The 15,690-nt window shown below is 38.2% G+C and overlaps 1 protein-coding gene across 1 annotated transcript in view; it reads left to right on the top strand.

The window, feature by feature from the left end:
- LOC107686127 (UV radiation resistance-associated gene protein-like) overlaps positions 1–11,726 on the top strand; it is a 128,673-nt gene extending 116,947 nt beyond the window's left edge. Inside the window, exons 14-15 of the mRNA XM_016482985.1 lie at positions 534–625; positions 10,495–11,726. Of these exons, the coding sequence (XP_016338471.1) occupies positions 534–625; positions 10,495–11,212 (810 nt within the window). The 3' untranslated portion in view covers positions 11,213–11,726. The remainder of the gene's footprint in view (positions 1–533; positions 626–10,494) is intronic.
- Positions 11,727–15,690: the final 3,964 nt, after the last annotated feature.

The raw sequence follows: 15,690 nt of genomic DNA, 5'->3' as shown, positions 1-15,690 counted from the left end.
AATGTATTCTTGTGTTAGGACAACTTTGATGAACTTTTTTGATCCACTTCAAATGTTGACTATTTATTATATTATATTATATTATATTATATATTATATTATTTTTTATAATAACTATTTATTTTATATTATTTTAGTTGATCACTTTTCTTGTCCTTCATAATGTCATGACAGTCTCTGGTTCTGGGCAGTCTGTGAATGTCTCTTTTAGGACTGCTTTCACTCTTTAAAAATCCAGTTTTTGACATGTTCCCATCTTTATTAAATATTAATTTGAAACTTAAGGGAACCATGAGCTGGTAAATGTCTCCTGTCAGTGGTTCTGCAGCAAGCAGACTAAATAATTTAACATCTGCAGATGGAAAACCTTTTGTGTGTGTGTGTGCGCGCACCTGTGGGGTAATGAATTAAACTGCTGCACTAGCTGATGGCAAGATGCCCAGGTGATGCCGTATAGTGATCGTATACTCATCGTTCAGACAGGTGATGATGTTTATAACAAATACATTTCCTCTTTGTTTTTCTTTCTACAGTTGAGGTACCAGCATGGGCTCTCCACCCCAGATCTGCGTCAGACTTTACCCAACCTGAAAAACTTCCTAGAGCATGGGCTACTTGTACGCTGGTGAGTTGATCATTATTATTGATGTTTGCTAAGGTATGGACATGAATGATACCTCAAATTGACCTATCGGTAAGCCCCTCCCCTCAACGCAGATTAGCCAATGGCAGTCGAGTATCAGTTGCATGGGGAGCGGAACTCGGACATCTTTAGGTTTCAGTGCCATAGAGAAACATTGGAAGATCCGAAGCTCGCATCGGTTTAATGGTGTTTATGCTACAAAAATGGAAAAACAATGTGCCTAGGGTACTTGTAACACTAATTCCAGGTATCCTGAGAGGATAGGCAATGTAATTTATTTTATTCCATTTCCTAAATCCAACCAAAACAGAGCAAAATGTCCCTAAGCATTCAACCCCAATCACAATGAAGACGAAAATGTTCATACTCTCATTAAGTTACACTTTTCATCTGCTCAAGCAGAACGTTAATGTCATCTTGTGCTTCAGTGAGGTATCTCTGGCTAAAACTAGCTAACATTAGCGTTAAAGTTAGTGAGTCCATGCTAACGTACAAACCTAAATAGTTCTGTATAGTAAAACTGTTCTCACGTCATGTACCGTACAGTGAAAGTCAAAAACACATAAACGAAGGTCTATATTAGAGTGCCTCTCCATATTAATCTGGTTAAATGGAAATTAATTTAATCTCACTCTACGGTATATGAACGGTGTTGATCCGGGATGTTGTCATTGCGATCGTGACGACCGTAACATAATTCTCCCGTTTGCATTGTGATCTGTATTTTTACACTTATTTTAATAATTAATAACTTTTATATGTCCCTCCATGGCATATTTAAGTCCCACTTGAAGGCCCATCTACATCCCAAATTTATCAGAAACACCTCGGAAGAAGGTTTTCAATGACAGATGTCATTGTAAGACAGTAAGCAGCTCCATTTGTTTGTCCGAGTGAGCAACAGTAACTAAATATTGTGACTGGACGACTTCAATAACTTTCGTCCAATTTCAAATCTCCCGTTTTTGGCAAAATTACTTGAGCGTATTGTTGCCTCACATTTGTGTAATCATCTCACAGTTAATAATCTTTTTGAACCTCTTCAGTCGGGTTTTCGTAAATTTCACAGTACTGTTTCTATGGGTTGTTATAGGTCCGAGATTAGCTCTGTCTCAACTGGTGTCCCTCAGGGGTCAGTTTTAGGTCCTTTACTTTTTAACATTTATATACACATAACGATACGCAGATTTATATACATTCAAAACCTCATGAGCGTCTTGACGTTGCTTATTTGTCTGACTATTACTGAGATTAAAATGTGGATGGATAATAATTTCTTGTGTTTGAACGGTGGTAAAACTGAAGATATGCTCATTGGTTCCCGTTATCAAATTTCTAAAGCTGGTTGTCTGTCCCTGACTCTTGACTGTTCTGTTTTGGAAATCCAGAATCGAGCGAGGAACCTTGGAGTTATTTTTGATGCAAATCTGTCTTTTGATTCTTTTGTCCAGAGCACTGTTAAAACCTCTTTTTTCCACCTCAGAAATATCGCAGGATTGCGCCCTATGTTAAATTTTACAGTCGCGGAAATGCTGATAAATTCCTTTGTCGTCTCACGGTTAGAATATTGTAATGCTCTTTTAGCTGGAGCTTCTAAATCTACACTTAATAAGTTGCAATATGTACAAAACTCAGCCGCCAGGATTTTGTGACTAGTAACATATGTCTAGGATTGGCAATCATATTACTCCAGTGTTAGAATCTTTGCACTGGCTCCCGGTCAGGTTTAGAGTGGATTTCAAAATTATGATGCTTACTTTTAAAGCATTTCATGGTCTTGCACCACATTACCTTATAGAATTGTTACATCCGTACACTCCTAGTCGTAGATTGCGTTCCTCTCAGTCAAACTTGTTGGTTGTTCCTCAAACACGTCTAAGATCTATGGGTGATAAGGCTTTCTCTTTCTATGCTCCTGTCCTTTGGAATTCTCTGCCTCTTGAACTTAGGGAAGTTCAGAATTATGATGTTTTTAAAGTTCAACTCAAGACATTTTTTTAAACTTGCATTTGCTTGTTGATTTTGTATAGTTTTTTATTGTATTTATTATATTGTGTTCAGCGCTTTGAGAAGCTGCTTTTAAAGGCGCTTTATAAAATAAAGTTTATTATTATTATTATTATTAAGGGGAGCGGGGCATTCTGATAGGTCAGTTGTGATCAGACTTATTGTTTTATGTGGTGGATGATAAAATGGGGAGAAAAAAAATCTCATAAACTTACACTGAAATAGGGACCCGAGCCATATCTAGGAACCAGAATGAATAAAGGATGTATTTTTTGTTTTGTTTTGTTTTATACAGAATTCTTGGTTTAATTTATATTCATTTTCACAGTTCCTTTTCATATTTTAAGATTATTTTTCCTCATAAAATGTACAGATATTACAATATCTATATGCATTGTCATATTTACTTTTTATAATTATATTTATAGAGACTAACAGATTTATAAACAGTCGCTTTCTAAATCTAGTGTCTGTTGATGTGCACTATGATAAAGCACTGTAGGAATCTAGCCAACTTTTGAAAGCAACAAAATGAGCATTTTTACATCAAGTGATGGTTAAAATTCCCAGTTGTATCCCATGGCACTCAAAAACATAGTTAAAGAAAGCCAGCTTTTGATCTCTCCAGCTGTTTCTTGGTTCAGCGATAGGCAAACCATCTATCTGAATGTTAATTTAATAATATGTGTTTTGAAAGGAAGGAGGCCAGGGTAAGTAAAACTCTTCAGCGTCCCTCCAGTAATGTTTAATGGATTGTGGAAATGCTTAAGATGGAACAGATGAAAGTGTGACCTTTTGACCTCTTGAACCGTACAGAGTGGCAGGAAGTAGAGGAGGAAGTGGAAGTCCGGCAAACCGGCGGTTGCGCTGCATGGCTAAACGGACCCGGAGGGCGGTCGTGTTGACTCGACGGTACGCTTAGAACCGTGAAAGAGTAGTTTCCGCCTCCCCCGGGGAGAGAGGGACCATATACACAAACACAAAACTGCAGAACATTCCTTTCGACATATTCCTCATACAGCCCCACAGCTGTAAACGATAACTTACAGCACGCTGAGACCCTCCTAGAGTCAAGTTACGTTATAAAGAGTGGGAGTCTGCTAGCGTTGACTCAAACAGGAGGTCTAGACTCATTCTCCAACGCAGGAAGCAACTCTCTGGATCCAGAGCTGAAATGTGAAATATAGAGTAAATGTATTCTTCTATTTTCCATTTGTTGCAGACTGCTTTTATTACTCTTGCATTCACTTCCTCTCCTACACTCCCTCCCCTCTCAGTTTAGATAATGTTTCCAGGGCAGGGGCCAGTGATGTGAATTATCGGCGCATAAAAATCTGCATCAGGGCAGCTGCAGGAGTTCCTTAGAGGGGAAAAGAAGGGGACGGGAATACCAGAGAAAGCACATGAAGAAGTGGGAACACTGGACAGGTGTACCATGGGAACCTGTGCTGTCATTGTGCAGATTCAGAGGAGGACATGTTGAGAAAATATAGAGATTTATTTTGCCCTTCTTCTTTAATCCCAACGGATGTTTATATAGGAAAGGGAGATGGCAGAGTTTTTGAGACTGGCTTAATGAAATGGTTTGATCTGTTCAAATTTGCTTTAAGAGTTGACAGAGTCTGAACACACACAGTTTCGCCATCTGCTTTGGGTGTTCAGGAGTTTTGCATGTCTTACAACCAAATTTCTGAACAGGGGTTATTAATGTTTGATCGTTTAGCAGAACCGTTGGCTCAGACCGCTGGACTCAGCATGTGTTTCAGCTCGATTTACTGACTGGACGATAAAGTAAAGAACCTTTTTCATGGGAAAACTACCAGGTTCCAGGTTTTTTAGAATTGTTTCAGGAATACACAAATTGAGTCACCAAGTCATAATTTCCATTACATCATTATTGGTTATCACAGAGACAACCAACCATTTTTGGCATATTTATTTTGATTGTAAGTAAATTGGGTTGTGAGAGAAAAAAACAAGGTTCAAATTGTCTATCTGGTTGTCAGTCATTTAGCCTACTGGCCCTTTAAGTCTAGTGTAACCGGTACTACTTCGCCTCGCTCCGAGCGGGATTCGAAACCACAATCTCCGGCGTGGGAGGCGGGCGCTCTAACAAGGAGGCCAAATGCCACGGCCTCTAGCGTCAGTCGCTAGAGCACCTCTTGAGATCAGGGGAGTGAGGTTTACACACACAGCTCTTACTAGCCTACAACAGTTACACTCACCCCTCTAAACCTCACTCCCATCCGGGTCACGGCACCAAATGTAACCGGTTCTACTTCGCCTCGCTCCGAGCGGGATTCGATTCGGCCACGGCCTCTAGCGTCAGTCGCTAGAGATCAGTCGCTAGCGCCTCTTGAGATCAGGGGAGTGAGGTTTACACGCACAGCTCTTACTAGCCTACGACAGTTTCACTAGGACCTTAATGCTGCCTTCCAAATCGGAAAGTTGGAATTTCCAACTTCATATTTGGAAGAATGTAGTTAAACTCCACTTGAAGTTGGACTCCAACTAGGAGACTCTAGGAAAAACATTTTGAGTTAATGATAATAATTTTTAAAAAATGATAAAAATAAAACAAAATGCATCAATTACTCCTACAAGTTCCTACAATTCCAGAGCTTGTTTAGCAAAATTTTGCAGATAGAATTTAAAACACAGTAAATTATGCACTTTTGGTAGACATACAGTTTGGTATGTCTAATGTTAACAGTGCTGATTTGCTTTCTTTTACACTACCTTCCAAGCCATAATGGTTAGAAATCTGAAAAATAAAGCAAGAATATACCAAACACAACTTGGATAGAAAACAGCAGTACAACATATTGACCGAACTGTACTTCTGTCCCTCAGAATCTTGGTTTTGTTTGTTACAAAGCCCATGCAGAATATGTGGAGCTGGCGTTTTGTGCGCTGACTTTGAGGAAAAAAATGTAGAACTTTGCAAATGACAGACATTTCAAATCTGTTAAGCTTTCAGTGGGTGTTGTGATTAAAATGTTAACATGGCAGAGTCCTGTCGAACAAACTCACTCTGCTTATCTCACATCTCTGAGCCTTTCACCATCCTGTTGCTTTTTCCCATTCAAACACTGATTGGCAGTTAGATTCATTCTTCGCTGCCTTCATCTGGAGCCATAATCACTCTCATGCATTCTGGCGGTTTCCTCTGCGCGTCAGTCCAGTTGGAGCGGGAACAGTCTGAGACGCCAAATGTGGAAGAAGAGCAAAATGATGAGAGAAAAAGTCACAGTTTAGAGCAGTCGATGGAGTCTAAGAAGAAACAGAAAGTGAAGATGGTGAAAGGCAGACAGGGGGTGCAAGACATGGTGCCGCTGTGTTAATGATGTGTCTTGCCGAGTTCAAACCGAGACATTTTCTTATTTATGGAACAGGACTCTGGCAGCGTTTTAGAGGTCCTGCATCCCCACTGTGGAGCTCTTAAAAGCAGGTAAAGGCGTGGAAGTGAAGGGACTGATGAGACTTAACACCCCAGGACAGAAACTCTAGGGTGGGGTTGGAAGTTCTAAAGAATCCCTTGGAACCCTGGTGAAAGTGCAACACTAACAAACCATAAATCTTCATCTTTATATCTTTTATTTCAACCTTTTTCATTGGTTTAGTTCAAATCTAAACCCACCCCCCAAGTTTAGCCTATAGCGCTGGCACAAATTCCCAAGCTTCACCCATCTACAGTAAATTCTGTAACTTGGCACCATATTTGGAAAGATTCAGGTGAATTCTTTTCCATCTCTTTGAAAACATGATTCATCAGGCAACTATTTTATTATACATCTTCATAACAAGCTTTTGCTAATCCAGTATATAAATGGCTGTCAAATAGCTTGAAGGAAGACCTGATTTATAACAAACAATGTTTTTGGATGTCCACCCATATAGTAATCCCTTAATCCTGGGTACACTTAGAAATAAAGGTCCTTTCGATGTTAAAATACCTTCTCTTATGCCAGTTTAATGTGCAAAGACAACTATAAGTAAGCCATTCTTGGTTGGTTTCTTAAAAACCTGTAAACACAGAGAAACACAGGTGTCCCAAATGCAGCATGAATTATATACAAAGTACACGCTGAAATATATATTTTATATGCATTGAATCAGAGCGAGGAACTCTTGGAACTGTCTGGATAGATTTGCACAGTGGGATGAAGCTGTCTCTGTGGATAACATACTGATAGGTGTTTGTACTCACATCTGGTGAAACGTTCCTCCAAAATTCCATCAACATTCCTCCAATGTTCCTTTATTCTTGACGCAGTCATCCCACCAAAAAACATTCCGATTACAGAACCCTGGTTACAGTGACGGCTTTGGCCTTATTTGCCACTTGCCCTTAAGTGCCGGAAACAGTCCCACATGTGTGATCATTCCTATCATTGTACATTTTTATGAAGGTTGTCAGTGGGACGTAAACAGTGTTGAGGCTTTGAAGCATTATTACTGGTGCATATCCAGAACGGCAATACAGGAAACAATTTGTCATCCCCATAAACAATGCATTTTTATGTCAATAGGTAAATTAGCACACAGGCGTTTTTGCGAATGCAGGCCAGCCTTTCGATAATCTGAAAAAGATGCTTCTCTCAGTTTCTTGGATCCAAAAACTACAATGGAAATTGTCATATTTCATTTTCCTAGCCATATCCTCAAACGAACTAGGGAACACATGCTCAGCTAACTTGCAGCATAAATGGTGTAACTTGCAAAATTTTAATTCTATTAATTGAAATTACTCTTTTTTTTTTTTGGCATTTTTTGCCTTTATTATGACGGGACAGATCAGAACTGACAGGAAGCGAAGTGGGAGAGAGATGGGGGCGGGATCAGGAAAGGTCCTCAAGTCGGGATTTGAACTCGGGACGCCCGTAGTGCAATGGGGCAGTATGTTGGCGCGCTGCCCACAAGGCTATTGATTTAACTAATTTTGATTACAATATCAAGGGAAATAATTGACAATTATATTTAGAATTATATTATTGTACTTAATTGTCAATTATAGTAATTGTAAATAGTATTATTATACTGTAATTACATAATTGCCAAGTATAATAATAATTGACAATTATATTATTCTATAATAATATAATATTTTTATCATTATAATTTTTAATTCATTTAATTGTTTTATATTTGTTTTTATATTTAATGATTATAAATATATATGTCTGCATGTATTTGTTAGTATGCCATTATGCAAACATATTTTCAGGGCTGTTAATATATTTAAGTATATCCATGTCCGTAGAAGTGGTGTAAGGTCTTAAGCAAACATTATTCAAACTATCTTTACCGTAATCCTGCGTTTATTTTTGCTTTTTTGCTCAACCGTGGAGAATTTGTGGTTTCCCGAATTCCTCCTGGGTAGTTTGAGTCTGTTTCTTGTTCCAGAGTCCGTTTCACAAGAATACACACCTCTGCCGCCGTTATTCTTCCGCAGCCCCTCCGGTTCGCTCCCGGACCACCACCACCCATCCCCACACAGGACGTCCCGAGATACGTTCCCTCTCCCTGCCAATGCTGTGCTCTTGGAGGGAGGGGTGGGGACAGCCTAATTGGCCCATATTAAAAGCCAAGTTTAAGTCCAACAGAGAAAATGTGCTGCATGAAAAATATTATGACGGTTCTGGGAGATCAGTCTGGCATGCTTGAGCGCAAATAGCCCCCTCTTCTTCTCTCCCGACTCCGTCGCACATGCGCGCTTGAGCCCTGCGCCATCTACCAGCACACACCGGCCCCTTGCTCTTGATTAAGGGTTGCGGTTTGACACATGTTTAGAGGAACTCATTTATAAGGGGAAGCACAGTGTAACAAATAGCCTCCTGTTCCAAACAAAAAATGCTTTATTTTTCCTTGCTAAGGGTATGACATCTAAACACTTGGTTAGATGGAGCCCATATGTTTTACATATCTACATAACACATGCATAAGTTGGTGTATGTGGCTTTAGACTATTTTAGGGTTGATAACACATTTTAAAATAACTATTTTTTTTATCTGTAATCATACAGTACAATAAAGAATATTAGTCTGAGAGATGGAAGTACAAGGACTCATTTCTACAATCAGAGGTCGTCATTAGTCAACCGTAGATGACGCGATTTTGAACGCCACCCTAATGCTTTGCAGATACATCTGACTGCTGTTTTGAAATGCTATGGTTTTGCTCACAGTAACGTTTCATTTGGAACGTCTCTCCCAATTTCACATCTGAAAACTGGATCTAATTACGTGCTGAACGGTCTGAGCACAAGAAGAATCATTTGGGAAATCGAATATACAGTACACGCCAATCTATGGCCAACCATTAGATGTTTGTTCTCAGTGAACTGATGAGGAATTTGGGAGCATGTTTCTTTGCTTATTCTTGGTAATGAAATTCATCACTGCGGTCGGACAGCATTAAAGCTGCTATGTAGCAATGCAGCCTGTCCAGACACACAGGAATTAAACCGCATCTCTCTACCACACATACTGTATGACTTTGAGTGGATATAGTCACTGCTGTGTTGAAGGCACAAAAACATATGGACCATAGCTTATATTGTGTACTCTGTATACCATTTACTATTTAAAAAAAAAAAAACTAACACCACACAACCATAAACATTTGAGACAGTAGTATGCTATATTGTTGACACAATACCTCATTATAATATGTTACAAGTTTCACGTCTCAGAAATAAAGCATTTTTTTAAAGCATTTTAAATCCAATTTTACTGAAAAAATATCATGACTTTTTGCAGTCCAATCAAATAACGAGTAAAAACAGATGTTTAAAATTGTGGCTTACATTCATTCCAGTTTATTTCTCACAGGGAAATGGAAAGTCAAGTAAAATACATTGCATTGTGGAATACAGTATTCTGTACATTTTATGTAAGTGTTAGGAGTTAATAGTAACGTATTGTGCATGGATTAAAAAAATACTGTGAAAAGTGAAATTACAATTTATTTTTAATAAAACAAATTTTTTTTACAGAAACTTATACTTACCTGCATTTATTTGTTCAAAATGTCAGTAAAAACATTAATATTGTGAAATATTATTACAATTTAAAATATGTGCTTTTTTCAAATATAATTCAGTCCTGTTTTGCAAAACTGAATTTTCCGCATCATTACTCCAGTTTTCAGTGTCACATGATCCTTCAGAAATCATTCAGATATGCTGATTTGCTCAGGAAACATTTCTGATTAATAAAACATTTCTTATCTTTGGAAGTTCAAAAGATCAGCATTTAATAAGTATTTCTAAGTCTTTACTGTCAATTTTGATATATTTATTGCATCCCAGCTAAATTAAAGTAATAATTTCTTTCTTCTCAAAATTTTGAATTTTAAGTGGATCTAAGGAATATTTTAAATTGAGTTTGACTTCCAATTGAGTATTTTTTCTTAATCTAAGATAACCTGACTGTTTTTGAATGGTGATACTTTTATAAGTTTGCAGCTTGTTTCAGCATTCCGTGAAAGCTCCTGGTTGAAGGATGACGAATCCTATACAATTGTTTTACTTTCTAGACGTCATATTTCAGATGATGTATGTAGTCCAACAGCTGTGTGTGTTTTAGGGGAGTGCGAGTGTATTTGTTTGAGTGCGTGTGTGAGGTTGAGGATCAGAGACTCTGGCTGAGCTCTCCCAGGCTCTCGTTGTGTGTAAATGAATTATGAGATGATCCATCAGCAACAAAGAGCTCCACTGACATCAGCATCTTCACACTCTCGAATTTCTTTCCCATCCCTCGACTTCTTGCTCTCCCGATTCTGAAGCGAGGTGATTGAAAATCATAACCATGTGCCTATTTTTTTTGTTTTTCTCTTTCAGTGACAGGCACCATGTTTCTATGTCCATCCCTGTCCCTCTAAAGTCTCATCTCAACGTTTCCACCGCATCCGAAGTGGGCCTTCCGACCCTCTCCAGCTCCCCTGAACGGGATGTCCGGAAGCGGACTGGCTCAGATGCGGATAAACAGAAATACCAAACCCCTCCGCCTAGTTACAACACGGCCATGACTCAACCTGATCCCATGATGACTCCCGAAGTCCCATCAGCGCCGTCCACAGAGATAGTGAGCACTGAAGTAGGTAAGACTGTGGATACACATGGGGATGGAGAGACTGTGTCCGAGGCACATACGGAGAAGCCTCTGGAAATACCTACGGACATAGCCAGTACATTACCGTCTGACTCTGTCCCTCAGCACCCAGGAGCCATGAACGGCTCGGCCGTGCCCAACGAGGGTATAGGTTTGGGTGTTGCGGGCGCAGCCGAACTTTGCTGCTCTGTGGAGCAGGCTGAGGAAATTATGGGCACTGAAGCCACAGGGCTGGGATTGGGACTTGGATTAGGGTTGGGATTGGGAGGTGGCGGCAGACTGGACGATTACCCGTGTATCCCCGTGGAGCACGCGGTTGCGGTCGAGTGCGACGAACAGGTTTTGGGAGAATTTGACGCCGCTGGGATCGAAGAGGTTTCACGGCGCATCTATGCACTAGAAAACATGTCAAGCTTCCGACGGCCTCGGAAGAACTCAGAAAAATGACTGGGATATTGGACGTGGGCCTGGAGAAACGGGTCAGAGGGTGACTGGTGTCCAAATTGGTCGGTGACATGAGGCTGAGCCTGCGTAATATTTCACCCTGACTGCAACAAGTATAGACATTACATAAAGAAATATATTATAATTAATATTGTTATAATAATTATTAATATTATTAGGAAAAATCTGGAATATTGACCAATTTGCACTTCTCGAAGCATTTCTATAATCCTTTAAAGTGAAATAAAGAGAATGTTTGGTTGATGTCTTTCTGAGTGTATGGATGTGCAGTCTTAATGGGATATTCCACCTAAAAATTAAAATTGTGTTGTTATTTACTCATCCTCATGTCGTTGTATGACTTTCATTCTTCTGTGGAACACGAAAAAATATTATTTAGAAGAACTGGTTTGGTCCATACAATAAAAGGATCCATCCGATGATGTTTTGAGGATGCAACTTTCAGTGAAAATCACCATTTGTGTGATTCATTTGATATTTGAAAGCAAAGAAATTATGACAGCCATAAATATTAGCTTTATAATTTTACTGCTGTTCTGTAAAGTAAAATAATAATAATAATTAATTTTATTATATACTATTTTTTTTTTACATTTTACATGTCCATTGTATTATTATTGTAAATTAGTTTTGTTTATTAGTTTAATTTGTATAATTGATAAAAAATATTTAAATAATAATAATATATACAGTTATTAACAGTAATAGTTAAACAGTAATTATTATTTAAATGATTTATTAATGTTGAATGGGTTTGATAAAAACAACTATGTGAATGATGTGTCTTAAGACAACTAACAGATTTTTTTTTCATTAAAAAATCTATAAATAAAATAACAAAAAAAAAAAAAAGCTAATATTTTTTAGCTAATGTTTTTTTTTTTTTCCTGACTTTCATTGTATGGACAACAAAAAAACAGACACGTTTTTAAATGCCACTTTTCTTCTGTCTTCCAGAAGAAAGAAAGTCAAACAGGTTTGGAACGACATGATGATGAGAAATTACACAATTTTCATTTCTAGGTGAAACTAGTCCTTTAAATGCCACTCAGTATTACAGCGGGAGCTCTGGTGTGCCAGTACCAACCTGAGAGCAAAGCCCGATATACCAGGCTCTGTGCCAGGAAAAGAACGGCTGTTGGTCAGGGTGGGCAGAAAGGGCGAGGAATGTCCGTGTACCAATGACACCCTTTCTCATGCTGCACACCCGAGTCCTGCTTCCAGAAGATGAAATACATGCGCGCACACATTGTGCAAACCCCTTTTTTTTCCAGCCTGACCATTGTGAGAACTTGCATTCTCTCTGATTTATTCACCCAGAATTATAAACCCTGACAGCTGTGCTTCACAGTTTGATGCTGTGTCAACACTGGATGCGAGCGGCACGTCACCACGTAACAAAACTCAATAGCTCCTATTATATGCAACAAAGCTGTCTACACTTGAAGGGTTCATTACTTCATATTGTTGATGGCCCGATTCTATTTTTGCACCCAGTTCTCAAATTTTTTCAACTTTTTGAGTGCTGTATAGCCACTCCAGCTCTATTTTTCCCATTTGTATAATAAAATAGTTTCATTTAATTGATCATCATTTGATTGCAATGAATTTACATTGACATTCAAATGAATTCTACAAATACACTAAGATCTTGTAAAATAACTTACAGTATACAAAATGAAATTTTATACAAATGTGAAAACGTGCGATATCAGTCACTTCCAGTGTGAACAACAGGCTTGAGAAGGTTTAAGCAAAATCTTCAGGGTTGCTTGGTCTTTATTCCAAAAATTGAACTTTTTCCTTGAAGGTCCTTTAATGCCAATGAACTTTCCCACTGTGTACAGTTATTCAGATATCAGAAAAACCAAAACGCAAATGATGTGCTGTTGAAGAGAAGCAGGATGGCCATTCCTCTGCATTCACTGCAGTTCTTTTTTTTTCTTCATTATGGCACTGCTCTCTAATGTAATGTCATCTAATAACAATATTCATCCACTTTCAGAAGCCACTTGTATGTGCTTTTTTCCCCAAGCAGTATTCAGCACTTATAGTTTGGTGTCTTTTATTCCAGGTATACACAAGTGTCAGGTCCTGTTCCATAAGAATCACATGAATGTATTAATCAGTCTTAAGAAAAGACCACAGTGTTGTCAGGAAGGACTAGTAATGGTTGACTTCTGCATCATTTCATCCTGGCCTGAAACTCTTGTTTGATTTCCTGTCTATTGTTGATTTTCCTTGAATGACTGTTGATACATGTTATATTTAAGACGAATACAAAGAAATGCGTTTCCATAAATTGCTGTGACGCTGTACATATACTTTTGTATGAAGAGTGTTTTATTATTAAAGACCACAGTTTAATGATATAAATGAGCAGTTCAGTTGTCTTTTAGTCTTGTCTTGTGTTTTAATAATTAATATTGACATTTTGAGAGCCCTATAAATACTATATCAAATAATTGTATTATATTACATTTAAATTGCTTATAGAATGTATAGGGCTGTCAAAATTTCCCATTCTGCTTTTGCTCTATAAATGATAGATTATGTGTAATGCTGTGACAGATATAATTGTTTGGTACTGTTGTTCTCACAGAGTGCTGCCACTTAAACAAATCGCTCTGCCGGAGACGCCTCATAACCACAGATAAACAACGCTCTGTCTCCGAAGACAGAGGAGCTGTGGAGTGAAGACTCTTTCAGTCTCTGAGAGCCGTCACTGTCTTTCTGGACAGCTAATCCACTGCAGGTGTGAGGAATTCTGGGATTGAAGGCAGATCCAGCAGTTGGCTTAACTGGAAAATCACATCACCCCATCTTAGACACAGCAGAGAAGCAGGTGACGGCACTGCTATGGCAACAGAATTGCTGGAATGTGTGAATGCGTCTGAAGTATTATTATGGGATGGGGAGATTGCATTAGAAATCTTCTTGAACCTTTCATGCTGTCATAACAGTGTCCCTGATTTGGCGCAGCTGAAACTGACAGGGTCTGGTTTGATTCTGGTTTGACTCTTATTTGAGCCATAATATGTTCTGTTTTGGAAGAATGGCCACAGTCATGCTTGAGATTGATATTTTTTTGTATAAGTTCAGTGCTGAATACATTATTGATTTTGATAAAATACAAACTTTTGGTCACACATTTTTAAGGTCCAATTCTCACTATTAACAAACCATTAACTGCGACTTTTGCCTCAATAAACTCCTAATTCGCTGCTTATTAATAGTTAGCAAGGTAGTTGTTAAGTTTAGGTATTGAGTAGGATTAAAGATGTAGAATATGGTCATGCAGGTTATGTGCTTTATACACATACTAATAAACAGCCAATATGTTAATAATAAGCAGCTAGTTAATAGTGAAAACTGGTCCCTCTACTAAATGTTACTGAACTTTTTCCACACAAAATCTGAATACTAAACAGTGCAACATTCAAAAGCATGTGTTGCAACAAATTTGGTTTGAAAAGACCTAGTTAATGCCGTATTAACGCAATGCAACTCCATCTTGAACTCGTTCTAGATTTGCTGTGTGTTAATTCTGCTCAATCTGTGCTGGAGTTCAATCAATCCAGTCAGTTTGTGTGTCTGTTTTTCTGTTCCTCCTCAGCAGCACCTCACAAAAGAGTCCAGCACCCGATGGCCTCAGACATCACACTGCATGCTCAGCCTGTGCGTGATACTGTAAAAGCTTATATTTGGATTTCAACTGAACAATAACCCTTCAGACTCCCCACAACACCTCTACATAACGTGAGTGCGGTGTGAAAAGGGAACTGTTTTTTGAGTTTTCTCAACAACTGTCATCAGTAAGGCTACTTGGTTTAGCTGATTTGAATTTGCTTGTTCGCTAACTGCAAAATTCAGCCAATAAATTCAAGGCAGTAAATCATTATCATTGTAATCTTGTATATGGTTTTATATGACACTTGGTGTGAAGTCTAAAAATTAGAAATATGCCACTACTAAATATATTTTGTTATTTAATAATTAATATTTTTATACATTTTATTTGATCTTTTTGAAGAAAGGTTTTGTATTTTTTTCGTGCTGCAATGCATGCTGGAAAATGAGATTGTTTAGCTCTGTTAGGATGATTTGGGACAACATTTGAACGGATACTGTTGGTCTAATACGTGTTTTGATGTAGATTAAAGGAATAGTTCACCCAAAAAGGAACATTTGCTGAAAATTTACTCATCTTAAGGCCACCCAGATGAGTTTGTTTCTTCATCAGAACAGATTTGGAGAAATATAGCATTACATCACTTGCTCATCAATGGATCCTCTGCAGTGAATGGGTGCCGAGTCTAAACAGCTGATTAAAATATCACAATAATCTACAAGTAATCCAAACAACTCCAGTTGTAATAAACAAATCAATCAATAAAATGTTTTTAACTTCAAACCATTGGTTTCGGCTAAAATACAAGTTCTCTATTATTGCTTTCTTC

Source organism: Sinocyclocheilus anshuiensis, unplaced genomic scaffold (assembly GCF_001515605.1).
Source record: "Sinocyclocheilus anshuiensis isolate Anshui unplaced genomic scaffold, SAMN03320099.WGS_v1.1 scaffold437, whole genome shotgun sequence".
NCBI classification, from domain to species: Eukaryota; Metazoa; Chordata; class Actinopteri; order Cypriniformes; family Cyprinidae; genus Sinocyclocheilus; species Sinocyclocheilus anshuiensis.
Note: the sequence above shows the minus strand (reverse complement) of the source record. Positions and strands in the feature narration are given on the sequence as shown.